The following is a 12095-nucleotide window of genomic DNA, read 5'->3' on the forward strand; positions in this document are numbered from 1 at the left end:
CAGGGGGGGCAATTGCCCCCTGGCAAAAATTCCCTGTTTGGCCCCCCGCCCCCCTACCGCAAGGAAAAAAGAGGGAAAAGGAGAGAGAGAGAGAGGGAAAAAGGGAGGAGAGAAGGAGAGGAGGGGAAAAATATTACTATATATATAAAAAATGTGTTGCTTTTAAGGCGCTAGCGCCTATAATCCTTTTTGTTTGGTTTTTTTTGCTCTTCACTTTTTCAAACCACCGGAAAAAAAATTGGGTCAACCTTTTCGGGCTGTTGCGGAAGGGGCGGCAAAATTTTTGTTTGGTGGATTTGGGCCCCCGCCCCATACAGGCTTGCCCCCCCCCCCCCGGAAAAATCCCAGCTACGCCACTGTTTGATTCCCTTTTTCCACAGACACATATGTCAAAAGTAGAGACCCTCTTTCGTGACATACTTTTTACATAAATTTTGAGATGAATGGTCATACTATTTAATGTACTAATTACAGGTATAAAATGGCAGGAAAGGTTAAAGAAACAAAGATTACATTTGAGAAGCATTTTGATTTTAGCAATGGGAGTTATACAAATTACAATATATATTGTTATGAAATACGAAATATTTCAACATGAGTACAGCCAGCTTATAGTGCAGTGCAATACATTCAAAAATAGGGTAGACTATCGCTATGGTAATTGACCCTTTTACATTACATTACATTACATTTCACTACATTACACTACATTACATTACATTACATTACATTACATTACATTTCACTACATTACATTACATTACATTACATTACATTACATTATATTACATTACATTACATTACATTTTACATTGTCTTCTACAAGTGTTGACATTGTAAAAAATAAAAAATTGCCACCAAGCCTGCTACTGATATGCTACCTTTTTTCTATATTCTAATGAAACCCTTTTGAGTTTTGAGTAAAAATTGTCGTCACTTCATCTGGATACAAAAGACAAAACAGAAACGTTATCCGGGGTGCACCCGCAGTCTAACACGTCGCTAGTCCAAATCTGAAAAGCACTCCGCATTTGCGCAGTGCTTTTCATTTTCGGACTGACGAACCTCTAAGTATAGAAATTTAGTGTAGTTGAACTAGGCTTGTCGGACTAGTGTATTTTATATTCGGACTAGCAGCGTGTCGGACTAACGCCATGTACCCGGCTACATAAACAAATCTACATCCAACCCCATATTTTCAACCTAAGTTCTTCCTCCAGTATATCCGTCACTTCGCCTGGCTACAAGTTGTCCAAATTCATTAAAAAATTCACTGAACTAAGGCTTGAAATTATTATTTTGATTGGCGTAACCCGACCTATCCTAAATACCGGCGACTGAATATTGTTTATTTATTTTGAGGGATGAAAGAAAAAAGGTCATTGAATTTGATATATTGTGGATAATAAAATGGAACAAAGTTATAGTTTGTGCCTGTTTAGAGTACAGATCCTGAATGTGTAAAATCTAGAAGAGCTTAAACCAAGAAATAATAAAAATGCAAAAGAATCTCGACCTACATTTACCATATTTCATTGATACATCTAGTAGTGTTTGACCAAGAAATAATAGAAATACAAAAGAATCTCGACCTACTTTTACCGTATTTTTATTTAAGTTACGCCAATCAAACTAATGAATTTTTTAATTATTATTTGAAATTTTACATGTAGGCCTAGAAATTCTGGGGACTTAGACTTTTTCACCATCATCAATAACGCCAGTATTGTCATACACATCTTCGTTGATCTCGTCAACTAACACGTAGTCCTGGAATTATTTGAATAAAAACAAAATGAAATATACTTTAGCACCGAATTATATAAATTAATCAGCAATTAACTCATATTTTAGACTTTTTAGAATACAACCTTTTTGAACCGCTACAATCGGCGTTCAGGTCCCACATGTCCAACAGCTCTTCTTATATTCAACAATGTAGCATTAGTGTTTTATGACCATTTACAGTAAGTCAAAGAATTAATGTACCAGTTACCCCAACCCCTGTATATCCTAAACAAAGACAGATATGTCATAATTGGAACCAGTAGTCATTAGCTGCATTTTTAGTTCAAATTTAAGAAAATAATGACCCGACGACCCAAAAAAGTTACAGTTTGTTCCATTGAATACCCTATTGATTTGTACACAAAGCGTTTCTTGAGCAAGATAACTCATGAACTAGCGCGGTGCTTCAATTGATTATTAGCACGTAAAAATTGATTCGAACACAAAAGTGTTACCTTTGAAGCTTTTGATTTCGTTTCTTCATTAGATAGAGGTTATCCGTGTTATATAAGCTGCATATCCTATCAGCGACTGCTATGCCGTGTTTAGGATTTTCAAAAGAAGTACATGCATGTGTAACCATGACTGTTTAAAAATAGCTCGCCAAATTCATGCAAGTAACTCCGAGGTCATGCATTGAATTTGTTTGAATGAGGAATACTACGGGATCCCGGGAACCAGCGCCTTTTGTTAAAAGTCACACACGTGGATAACCTATGTTGTAGATCACCGTTTCTTTAATTCTCGCTATTCGCAATAAGGGCGCCGCCAGCGGTTTGCGATGTAATCGTGATGTATCATGGGAAAATCGTGATGTATCATGGGAAAAGGTCGACATCCAAGTCCGCGCAATACGAATATTACCATGTTATTACATAGGAACACGTGACAATATTTTTAGTTTGTCAATATAACGGTATTACACGCAAATCGATAGAGAAAAAATTAATTGTGCACATTTCAAATCACATTATTAAGTATTATTGAGTATCGATTCGCGTGTAACACCTTTATTTTGACAAACTAAAAAATATTGTCACGTGTTCCTATGTAATAGCATGGTAATATTCGTATTGCGCGGACTTGATGTCGACCTTTTCCCATGATACATCACGATTACATCGCAAACCGCTGGCGGCGCCCTTATTGCGAATAGCGAGAATTCTAAACCAATTTCTACAAATAATGTTTATATCAGAGCTAAAGAGTACAGGTATTGGCTGTTTGTTTTAATTTGGACATATTTGTCTTTATTTATGAAAGTTCTTTGGGTTACTGTATAATGATGAAATGTTACCCCAGGAGATGATTGACCAACCACACTGAACATTTTTTTGAAAACGCGGGTCCAGTTGATTATTTTTATAACTTAAGTTTGCCTAAGGTATTCAACTTACATCCTTCAGATCTATAATTCTTTCGAGGTTCTCAATAATCTCTGCAAATGTCGGTCTGTCTTTCGGGTTGGACGCCCAGCAAGCACTCATGATGTCATATCTTACGAAACAAAACAAAAAATATCATTAATTCCAATTTCGTGTTAGGTTTTATTAGAGCAATATTGTAATATTTTCTGACAAATTAAGATGTAGTGATATTAGTTTCCAATCAACTAATGTTCCCTTTTCTTTCAATAAGATAGAATGACAGAAATGGCCAATTCAATACAGCTGATTAAATCCCGGGACCTATTAAATAATAAATAATAAAGAGTTTGCCATAAATAAAGCTCCGTAGTAGTAGAATAGAAGTCCTATGGCAGAGCAATCGTTCTATGGGTGCCTTTTTGGGTGGTACAAAATGAGATTCTGAGGGGTGTAAAATTGTCACTTATGGGCAATTCGAGATATCCAAGATCAAATTTTATACAGGGGTCAAAATTTAAAAAAAAAAATTGTCCAAACCTATTGCAAATTATTCCTCTCGTCATAAGGATTCAGAAAAATATATAGTTTTCCTTATCTACGACTTGTTATTGTGGAGTTTTGAGCAAAAAGGTCGAAGGTTAAACAAGGGACTTAACGGGGTATAATCAAAAAATGAATTTTGTCTTGGGTAACCATTGTGGCTCTTCAAATCGAATTTTTGACCTTTTGGTCTATAACTCCGGAACGATATTGGAGGTTGGACACTTTCTGAACCCTTAAGATTAGAGGAGCCACAGAGGAGTAAGATAGACAGAGCGCGTACCACCAGTCAAAGTTCCCGTGTATTGTATGCTACCAGTTCTCGCATATTCATGAGGGCCGATTGTTCGATCGTGCTGTGTCTAACAATCACGCCAGCGCTGCGTGCCTTCGCGTATACGCGATAGAGCGTTGCGTGCTTTCGCGATTACGCAATAGACCATGAAAATACGCGGTAATTGCGTAGCAGTCTCGCCTGTCGCATTTCATGGAACAATCGGCCCTCATTATCGGATGAGGCGGAGACTTTGACTGGTGGTACGCGCTCTGTCTATCTTACTCCTCTGTGAGAGGAGCATTTTCGATTTTGACCCCTGTATAAACTTTGACCTTGGAAAACTTGAATTAGGTGACAATTCTACACCCCCCTATAATCTCAGTTTGTACCATCTATAAAATAATTATCAGCGAAGAAAAAACTTTAACTGGCAAAATCATCTAAACTGATAAAACAATATTTTTCAAAGGCTATTTTGTTTCTTCAAATGACAGTAAATTCAAATATGGTAGGAAAAAGGTTTTTTTTTTGTGGGAGTGGGGGTTGTATATACCTGTATTTGGCTCTGTGAAAGAGTGTGGGTATTTCTTTCATTTCTTTAACACTCGCGACATTTGTCTATCCCGCTATACCCCACCAGCCGAAAACGGATAGCGAATAATTACTAGAGGATATGAGGGTATATTTTTTCTTTGATTTCGAGTTAGTGGGCCGGGAGAATAGGCTATGTAAGTAGAAATCCACGAATGAAAAACCGTAATCTGCCACACAGGGGTGTAGATTTCACATTAAGTCACACATTCACACAGATAATCCCATTAAAACTCCTTGTTTGGAAGATTAACCCTAGAACTACTGAGCCATATTTTGTAACACGGACTACGTAGAGGGGGTTGTTGCACCCCCCCCCTCCAAAAAAAGAAAGAAAGTCAATTATAAACGTCATATACTATTATATTTGGTACCAATTTATAGCTATGGGTCTCCTCTATCCAGTGATACCAAAATAAGTACAACTATTCCCTACATAATACCGCTATGATGTCATAATGGGATGGCGCGCATTCAAATTTGGGAAATACTACCTACCCACCAAACACAAAACGTGTTTAAAACATTTTATACAGGTTATAATTTGGGGTTTTGGTTTTGGTAAAAACGTTTTAAATAAATGTCGGGTTATATAAAGGTCATGACAACGTTTTAAAACGTTTTGTATGAAAACACATTACAAAAATATAAAAGAATAATTGCATTAAGGGATCTGGAATGAGCGTTTTGAGGTTTCGACAGTAATTTTTGTGGGACATGAGAGCACATCAGACATATCGAATTGCATTCTGATTACGAAAAATGTCTTTCTGATATCAAATATTTTTCATTGTTTTGAAATTCACGATATAATACAAATTTTATGAAAATTTATTAAAATTAAAATTATTAAAATTTGATATTTTTCACATTTTTGATATATAACAGTCCTCAGAGTAAATTTTATAAATCTAATGATATATTCTTAAAGTGTATGTAGCTGGAGGAAAAGCCGATGATCAATTGAAAATGTCGACCTTTCATATTAAAGATATGGATTTTTTCCCAAAAAGACCTAATTTTTTTGGTGTTTTGGGAAAACAAATTCATATCTTCAATACGAAAGGTCAACATTTTCAATTGATCGTCGGCTTTTCATCCCACCTACATACACTTATGAATCATCAGATTTATAAAGTTTACTTCGAGTACTGTTAAATAACAAAAATATCAATTTTTAATCATTTGCCATAAAATGTGTATTACATTGCGAATTTCAAAAAATCTAAATTATTTGATATCAGAAGGACATTCTTTGTATTCAGAATGCAATTCGACATGTCTGATGTGCTCTAATGTCCCACAATAAATACTGTCCAAACGTTCATACCCCAAGTTATCATAAAATGTTTTTGAATGTTATAAAACGTTTTATACCATTTCTATATATAACCCGACATTTACATGTTTTCTGGCAACCTTTTCTAACCGTTTTGTGTTTGCTGGGTATGTACAAAAGTATCGGCAAAATTGATTTTCAGCTAAAAATTATACAAAAATGCGATTTTCTACGATTTTTTTCCTCAATACAGGTTGTCCCAAAAAGGAGAACACTCATTGCACTCTCTGTATTTTGGTATGTAAAGAAACCTTTAACTGTAAGCTTTAATAAACCAAAACAATTACTTAAATCGGCTCACAACTCACAACAAAGATTGATAAGGAGTGCACGTAACATGCATGAATATCAAACATTATTCCTCAATGATCACTTTATAAAATAACTGTTTTAGGGAATGGGCTTTACCGGTGGGCTTATGGGCTATGGATTTTGTTAAGCGTTATTAATTTGTCGGTAAAATGGATTTGGGATGGGACTTCTTTTGCTATACTTGCAATTACTTACTTTTTCTTGGTTATTTATGCCTTTTTGTTTTATTATGTTTCTTACTTTATTATTTTGTTGTTTTTTGCTTTCTTTTTATTTACAACATAAGTCATTTCTCTTTTTAGGATAAAAGGTAGCCCTGGAAAGGGCTGTTTGGTTTATCTTTGGTTCTTCTGAAGCGAGTTTACTGTGCTGTTCTGCCCTCTACCGGTTGAGTAATACGTTTGCGAAGATCTTGGATTTTGCACCAAAGGAAGAAATCAAGCGGTGTGAGTTCTGATGATCTTGCAAGCCACTCCACAGCATGACCCATCCCAACCACTCTGTTTGCTATCCGTGGACAGAGTGAAAAACGGGTACTTTTTTAAAAGGGCATATCTTCAAAAGATGTGAGCCGATTGAAATAATTGTTTTGGTGTATTATAGCTAATGGTTTAAGGTTTCTTTACATATCAAAATATATTTGATCAATTTTTCAGAAATATGAGAAAAAGAGGGAGCAACGAGGGTTCTCTTTTTTGGGACACCTTGTCTAAAAGGAAATGACTATTTCAACCTAACAAGTAAAAAGTCAATAGCTCTTTGAATAATTTTTCAGGAGCCAAACTAAAATCATTGTTCAACCCCCCCCCCCCCTCTATGGCCATCTTTGACGGCCGGTCATATCCCCGGGTAAGGTCTTGGGGTAAATATTTTATCACTAAAATGAGCGCAAAGGATGGATCTACGATTAGCTTAGGTCGTTTGGGCGAAAGGGGGTGACGGAGGGGGTTTCCCCCTTCATAGTTCTAGAGTTAAGGTCATGTCTTTCATAGGTAAGTGGATTTTAACTGGAATAACCCAATGTGAAATAAGTCGTTAACTTACAGTTCTTGTACACAGTGTTCTGGTCTGGGCATCCGATACCCCTGCTGAATCTCACTGCTAATGACTCTGGTGCCCATATCAGGATACGGGCGTGCACCTTTAATTGTAAAATGTAAAATGAAATTAATATGAAAGCAATACGTCAAAAATTACCTTATTCAGCCCATCAACCAAGGACGCTCTTAAGATGACTAAAACGGGATTAAACAAGTGTCCTTCTACTTTTGCTGCTGATCTTTAAATATCAACTTCAGAACTATTTTGATGGTAACCACAAAGTATAATTCACGGGTTTCCTTTTACAACGTAAACCTATGACGAATTTTGGTGGTTTCCGAGTGAAGAAACGATTGCACTGTCGACTGATTACGTAACTGTCATGAATTATTTATTAGATTTTCCAATGCAATCGCCTCGATCCATTGTAACGGCCCATGTTTTCAACAGATTGATGTTCATTGTTCAAGATCTAGCAAAGGTAACTTACCTAGTGTTACAATCTCCCACAGCAGAATTCCAAAAGACCAAACGTCACTTTCCTTGGTATGTATCCCTTTGACTAACGATTCTATAGACATCCAACGTAATGGAAGATTGATCTGGAATATAATGTATGGAATAAGTCATTTATAAATTTCAGTGGATTTATGTTGTAACTCAGTTGTGAATAGGTCTTCGACTGATAACTGATCATCTGTACTAAATCTTTTACTATCTTTCTGTCTAATGACTTGTATTAAGGGATGGGGTATGAACGTTTGGACAGTATTTATTGTGGGACATTAGAGCACTTCAGACATATCGAATTGCATTCTGAATACGAAGAATGTCCTTCTGATATCAAATAATTTTGATTTTTTGAAATTCGCAATGTAATACACATTTTATGGCAAATCATTAAAATTGATATTTTTGATATTTAACAGTACTTGAAGTAAACTTCATAAATCTGATGATTTATGCTTAAAGTGCATGCAGGTGGGATGAAAAGCCGACGATCAATTGAAAATTTTGCCCTTTCGTATTGAAGATATGGATTTCTTTCCCAAAACACCAAAAAAAATCGGTATTTTTGGGAAAAAAATCCATATCTTCAATATGAAAGGTCAAAATTTTCAATTTTCAGCTATACACACTTTAAGAATATATCATTAGATTTATAAAATTTACTTCGTGGACTGTTATATCAAAAATGTGAAAAATATCAAATTTTAATAATTTGTCATAAAATTTGTATTATATCGTGAATTTCAAAAAATGAAAATTATATGATATCAGCAAGACATTCTTCGTGTTCAGAATGCAATTCGATATGTCTCATGTGCTCTCATGTGCCACAAAATATACTGTCGAAACGCTCAAAACGCTCATTCTAGATCCCTTAAGGTTAGAACAGGTATTGTTGGTCGAAGCAGCAAAAAAAATCGATTATCATTAGGGATTAATTCAAAACTCGACCGCCGGTTCCGTCCGGTTGAATCCGGTTTCTATTGTTCTAAACCATGCAAATTGGTTCAACCGCCTGTAATCGGCGGTCAACTGGCGGTTGAGTTTTGATTTCATTCCTTATCTAAATCAATATATTATTGAAAAATAACACTTTGATGTTTTGCAAAAGTTCATTCTACAAATCATATCCTTTGAAAACTTGTTTGATTTATTGTTGTTATTAAGTTATGTACGTTTTACAAAAGTGTTGTTGTTTCAGCCCTCTATACAACATAACTCAAGAACCACATGACCTACAAAAGTATATCTGTGATATTTGAATTCTTCTACACATTCGCTATGAAATGATCAATGCAATATGATATATTTTTTTGTTTTATAAAATGCTACAGTGAACAATAGCCCATGAGGAGTGACACAGTTCAAGAACTTATATAGTTACATAATGCACTATAAAACTAAAAGACAACCACATGGGACAATCAGTGGTTCACAGCAGCTTAGGAACAACAAGAGTGAAGGGGTACAGTAGAGCATCAGACACATGAAATAAGATGCTTATGTACTCTGCTCTTGTAGGATGGTGCGCCGTTATCAGATATGTCCCCGACTACTCCATCTGGTAGGCTATTCCAAACGTAAACTGCAGTGTGAATGAAGGTCCTGTCAGTAGATATGGTTCTAGGATCTGGTACTGTGAGAACAAGTCAAGGCGGCAAGGGCGAGCTGGGGCGCGTAGGTCTTTTGACTACAAATGGCTTTGGAAGCAGTGCTGTCAGATCTGGTGCAATAAACTGGTGTGCATTGTGTAGAGGGACTGTTGCTACAGCCACTTGCCGTCTTTGATGGAGAGATGTGATGTTCAGCTCTGTACTTGCTTCTAATAATCCTAGATTGATGGCGTTGGCACTCATCCAAGACAGCGACCCAGCAAACACAAAACGTTTTCGACATCATTCGCAAAAGGTTATAAAAGGTTGTCAGAAAACGTTTAAATGTCGGGTTATATAAAGGGTATATTAAGAGTATAAAACGTTTTCATAACCTTAAAAACATTTTTGATAATCTACTGCTCAGCAAACAAAAATGTTTTACAGAAAACGTTTAAATGTCGGGTTATATAAAGGGTATAAAAACGTTTTAATAACATTCCAAAAACATTCTTGAAAACTTGATTCTAAACAGAATGTTATTTTGGGGTTGAAAAAATATTTTGCGAAAAATGTTTGCCCAAAATATTTTCAATAACGTTTTAAAAACGTTTTCATGACCTTTATATAACCCGACATTTAAATGTTATTAAAAGGTTTTGAAAAAACATTTTAAGTACATTTCTGTGTTTGCTGGGTTCGTACATTTTGTTATTTAAGTATTGACACAATATTTGGCAAAAGTGTTTGCAAAAATAGTTTACAATAACATTTTTTGAAAACATTTAAAAATATTGTTGTAGTGTGTTTTCATACAAAACGTTATCATGACCTTTATATAACCCGTCATTTTAATGTTATTAAAACGTTTTTACCTAAACCAAAAGCCAAAATATAACTGATTTAAAACGTTTTTAAAACGTTCTTGTGTTTGCTGGGGAGGCGTATTCCATCACACTGCGAACTTGAGCCTTGTAAACGGTTGCTCTGCCTCTGCCATCAAGTTTATTTGCAACTCTCCTCAGAGTGCACAGCTTTTGTCCTGCTCTGGATGAGACGTTAGAAATGTGCTTTGTCCAGGTCAGCTTGCTGTCAACAGATCTCCAGCTCCTCCTTCTCAGCCAGTTTGGTGGTGTCAAACAGAAGATCAAGCTTGGTAGGAAACCTCACCTCTTCCTTGATATTGTCACTCCCTTACCTTTCGATGGCTCGAAGGTCACCTTCCATCTGTCTGCCCAGATCCTCATTTTCTCCAGGTCTCTGTTCCTGCTAGCAGTATCGACTTCAGTGTAGTCTTTAGATGTAATCTCACAGAACAAGGTGAAATCATCTGCGTAGAGGTAGAATTGGTTTTCACACTCATCGCCCAGATCATCAATGAAGACAGATACCAAAAGTGGTCCCAATATTGATTCCTGAGGAACTGATACATTGATGAAGTACTTGATGACTGGCCAGATAAGACGACGATCGGTCAGGTAGTTCTTAATCCAGGTGAGCAGCTTGCCGGATACTCCATTTGCTATGAGTTTTGAGCAAATGCCATTTTGCCAATACACTTTGCTGATGATGACCTTGCTGATGATGCAGAGCAGAGAGATTGAGCGGTACATAGATGGATTATACTTCGAATCTCTCTTGTGAATAGGGATGTCCGATGCAGTCTTCCATTAGCTTGAGACAACTCCCTTGGAGAAGCAAAGCTCAAACAGCAGGCTGATTGGTCTTGCAATTTCTGCGCTGCACTCCTTCAGAACTCTTGCAGAGATTTCATCAGGACCAGTAGCTTTATCTGGTTGCAGATTCCTGAGAAGCTTATTGACATCTTTGACCTTGAAGGCTATCTTTTCCATTGAGCATGTTGTTGAATGCTGAACATCAGGAGCAGATTCTTCTGCGCTGGCAAGCTGATATTTAGTGTCAAAGGTCTGGCAAAATTTTCCAGCTTTGTCTTTTGATGTAGTGTAGACTTGACGCCCATCCTTCAGCACTGGTATATCTACTCTGGTGTACTTACCAGATAAGGTAGTAATAGTAACCATTTCTTGCTGCTGAGGCTGCCATCTGAGAGTTCTTTCCTCAAGTTGTTGTTATAGCTCCTTCGGGCTTCCTTCTCTGCATGGTTGTACTCCTTTCAAGCTTTTGTAAACTTATCCTTGTTTTCCTTGGTCTTTTTCTTTTTTAGCTTCCTGTATATTTCTTGGTTGCTGCTCGTTTGCAGTGCTCATCAAACCACACCTTGTCACCAGTTTTCTTGGTATAGAAATCTCCATTGCATCACTGATAATAGTGGTGATGTTGATGCAAGCTTCTTCTGGGTTATTGGAGTGCAAGAGACCAGTCTGCAAATGCAAGAAAACCTCTCATTCTCCAGTATTCATCCTTAATATCGTACAGCCACACATTGCGCTTGCAGGGTTTATCTCTGTACAGCGGCACGTTCAATTTAAAATGAACTGGACCATGGTTTGAAGTACACAGTCTTGCATGTACTGTGCAGGCGGCATCAAGATCAGTGATGACCAAGTCGAGAATCTGGTCTTCCGGGGTAGGTTCTTTGATAAATTGTGTTAGACCAAGAGCATCATACACCTGAAGTGTGCGGCGTCCAGCAGCATCTGTTGTACGGCTGCCAAGCCATTCCTCGTGTTGGACATTGAAGTCGCCAAGAAGAACTACTGATTATGCATTGAATTCAGAAAGCTTTGACAAGGTCGTGGAGTTCAGATAGCTGATGA

The 12095-nt window shown here is 36.8% G+C and overlaps 1 protein-coding gene across 1 annotated transcript in view; it reads right to left on the minus strand.

Moving 5' to 3' along the window:
- The window catches only part of LOC140161984 (uncharacterized), a 66175-nt gene that overhangs the window by 26937 nt on the left and 27143 nt on the right, over positions 1-12095 (minus strand). The window contains exons 13-16 of the mRNA XM_072185276.1: positions 7746-7857; positions 7259-7355; positions 3186-3285; positions 1707-1770 (exon numbers count right to left, since the gene is read on the minus strand). Coding sequence (XP_072041377.1) covers positions 1707-1770; positions 3186-3285; positions 7259-7355; positions 7746-7857 — 373 coding nt within the window. The remainder of the gene's footprint in view (positions 1-1706; positions 1771-3185; positions 3286-7258; positions 7356-7745; positions 7858-12095) is intronic.

This window comes from Amphiura filiformis, chromosome 10 (assembly GCF_039555335.1).
Source record: "Amphiura filiformis chromosome 10, Afil_fr2py, whole genome shotgun sequence".
NCBI lineage: Eukaryota > Metazoa > Echinodermata > Ophiuroidea > Amphilepidida > Amphiuridae > Amphiura > Amphiura filiformis.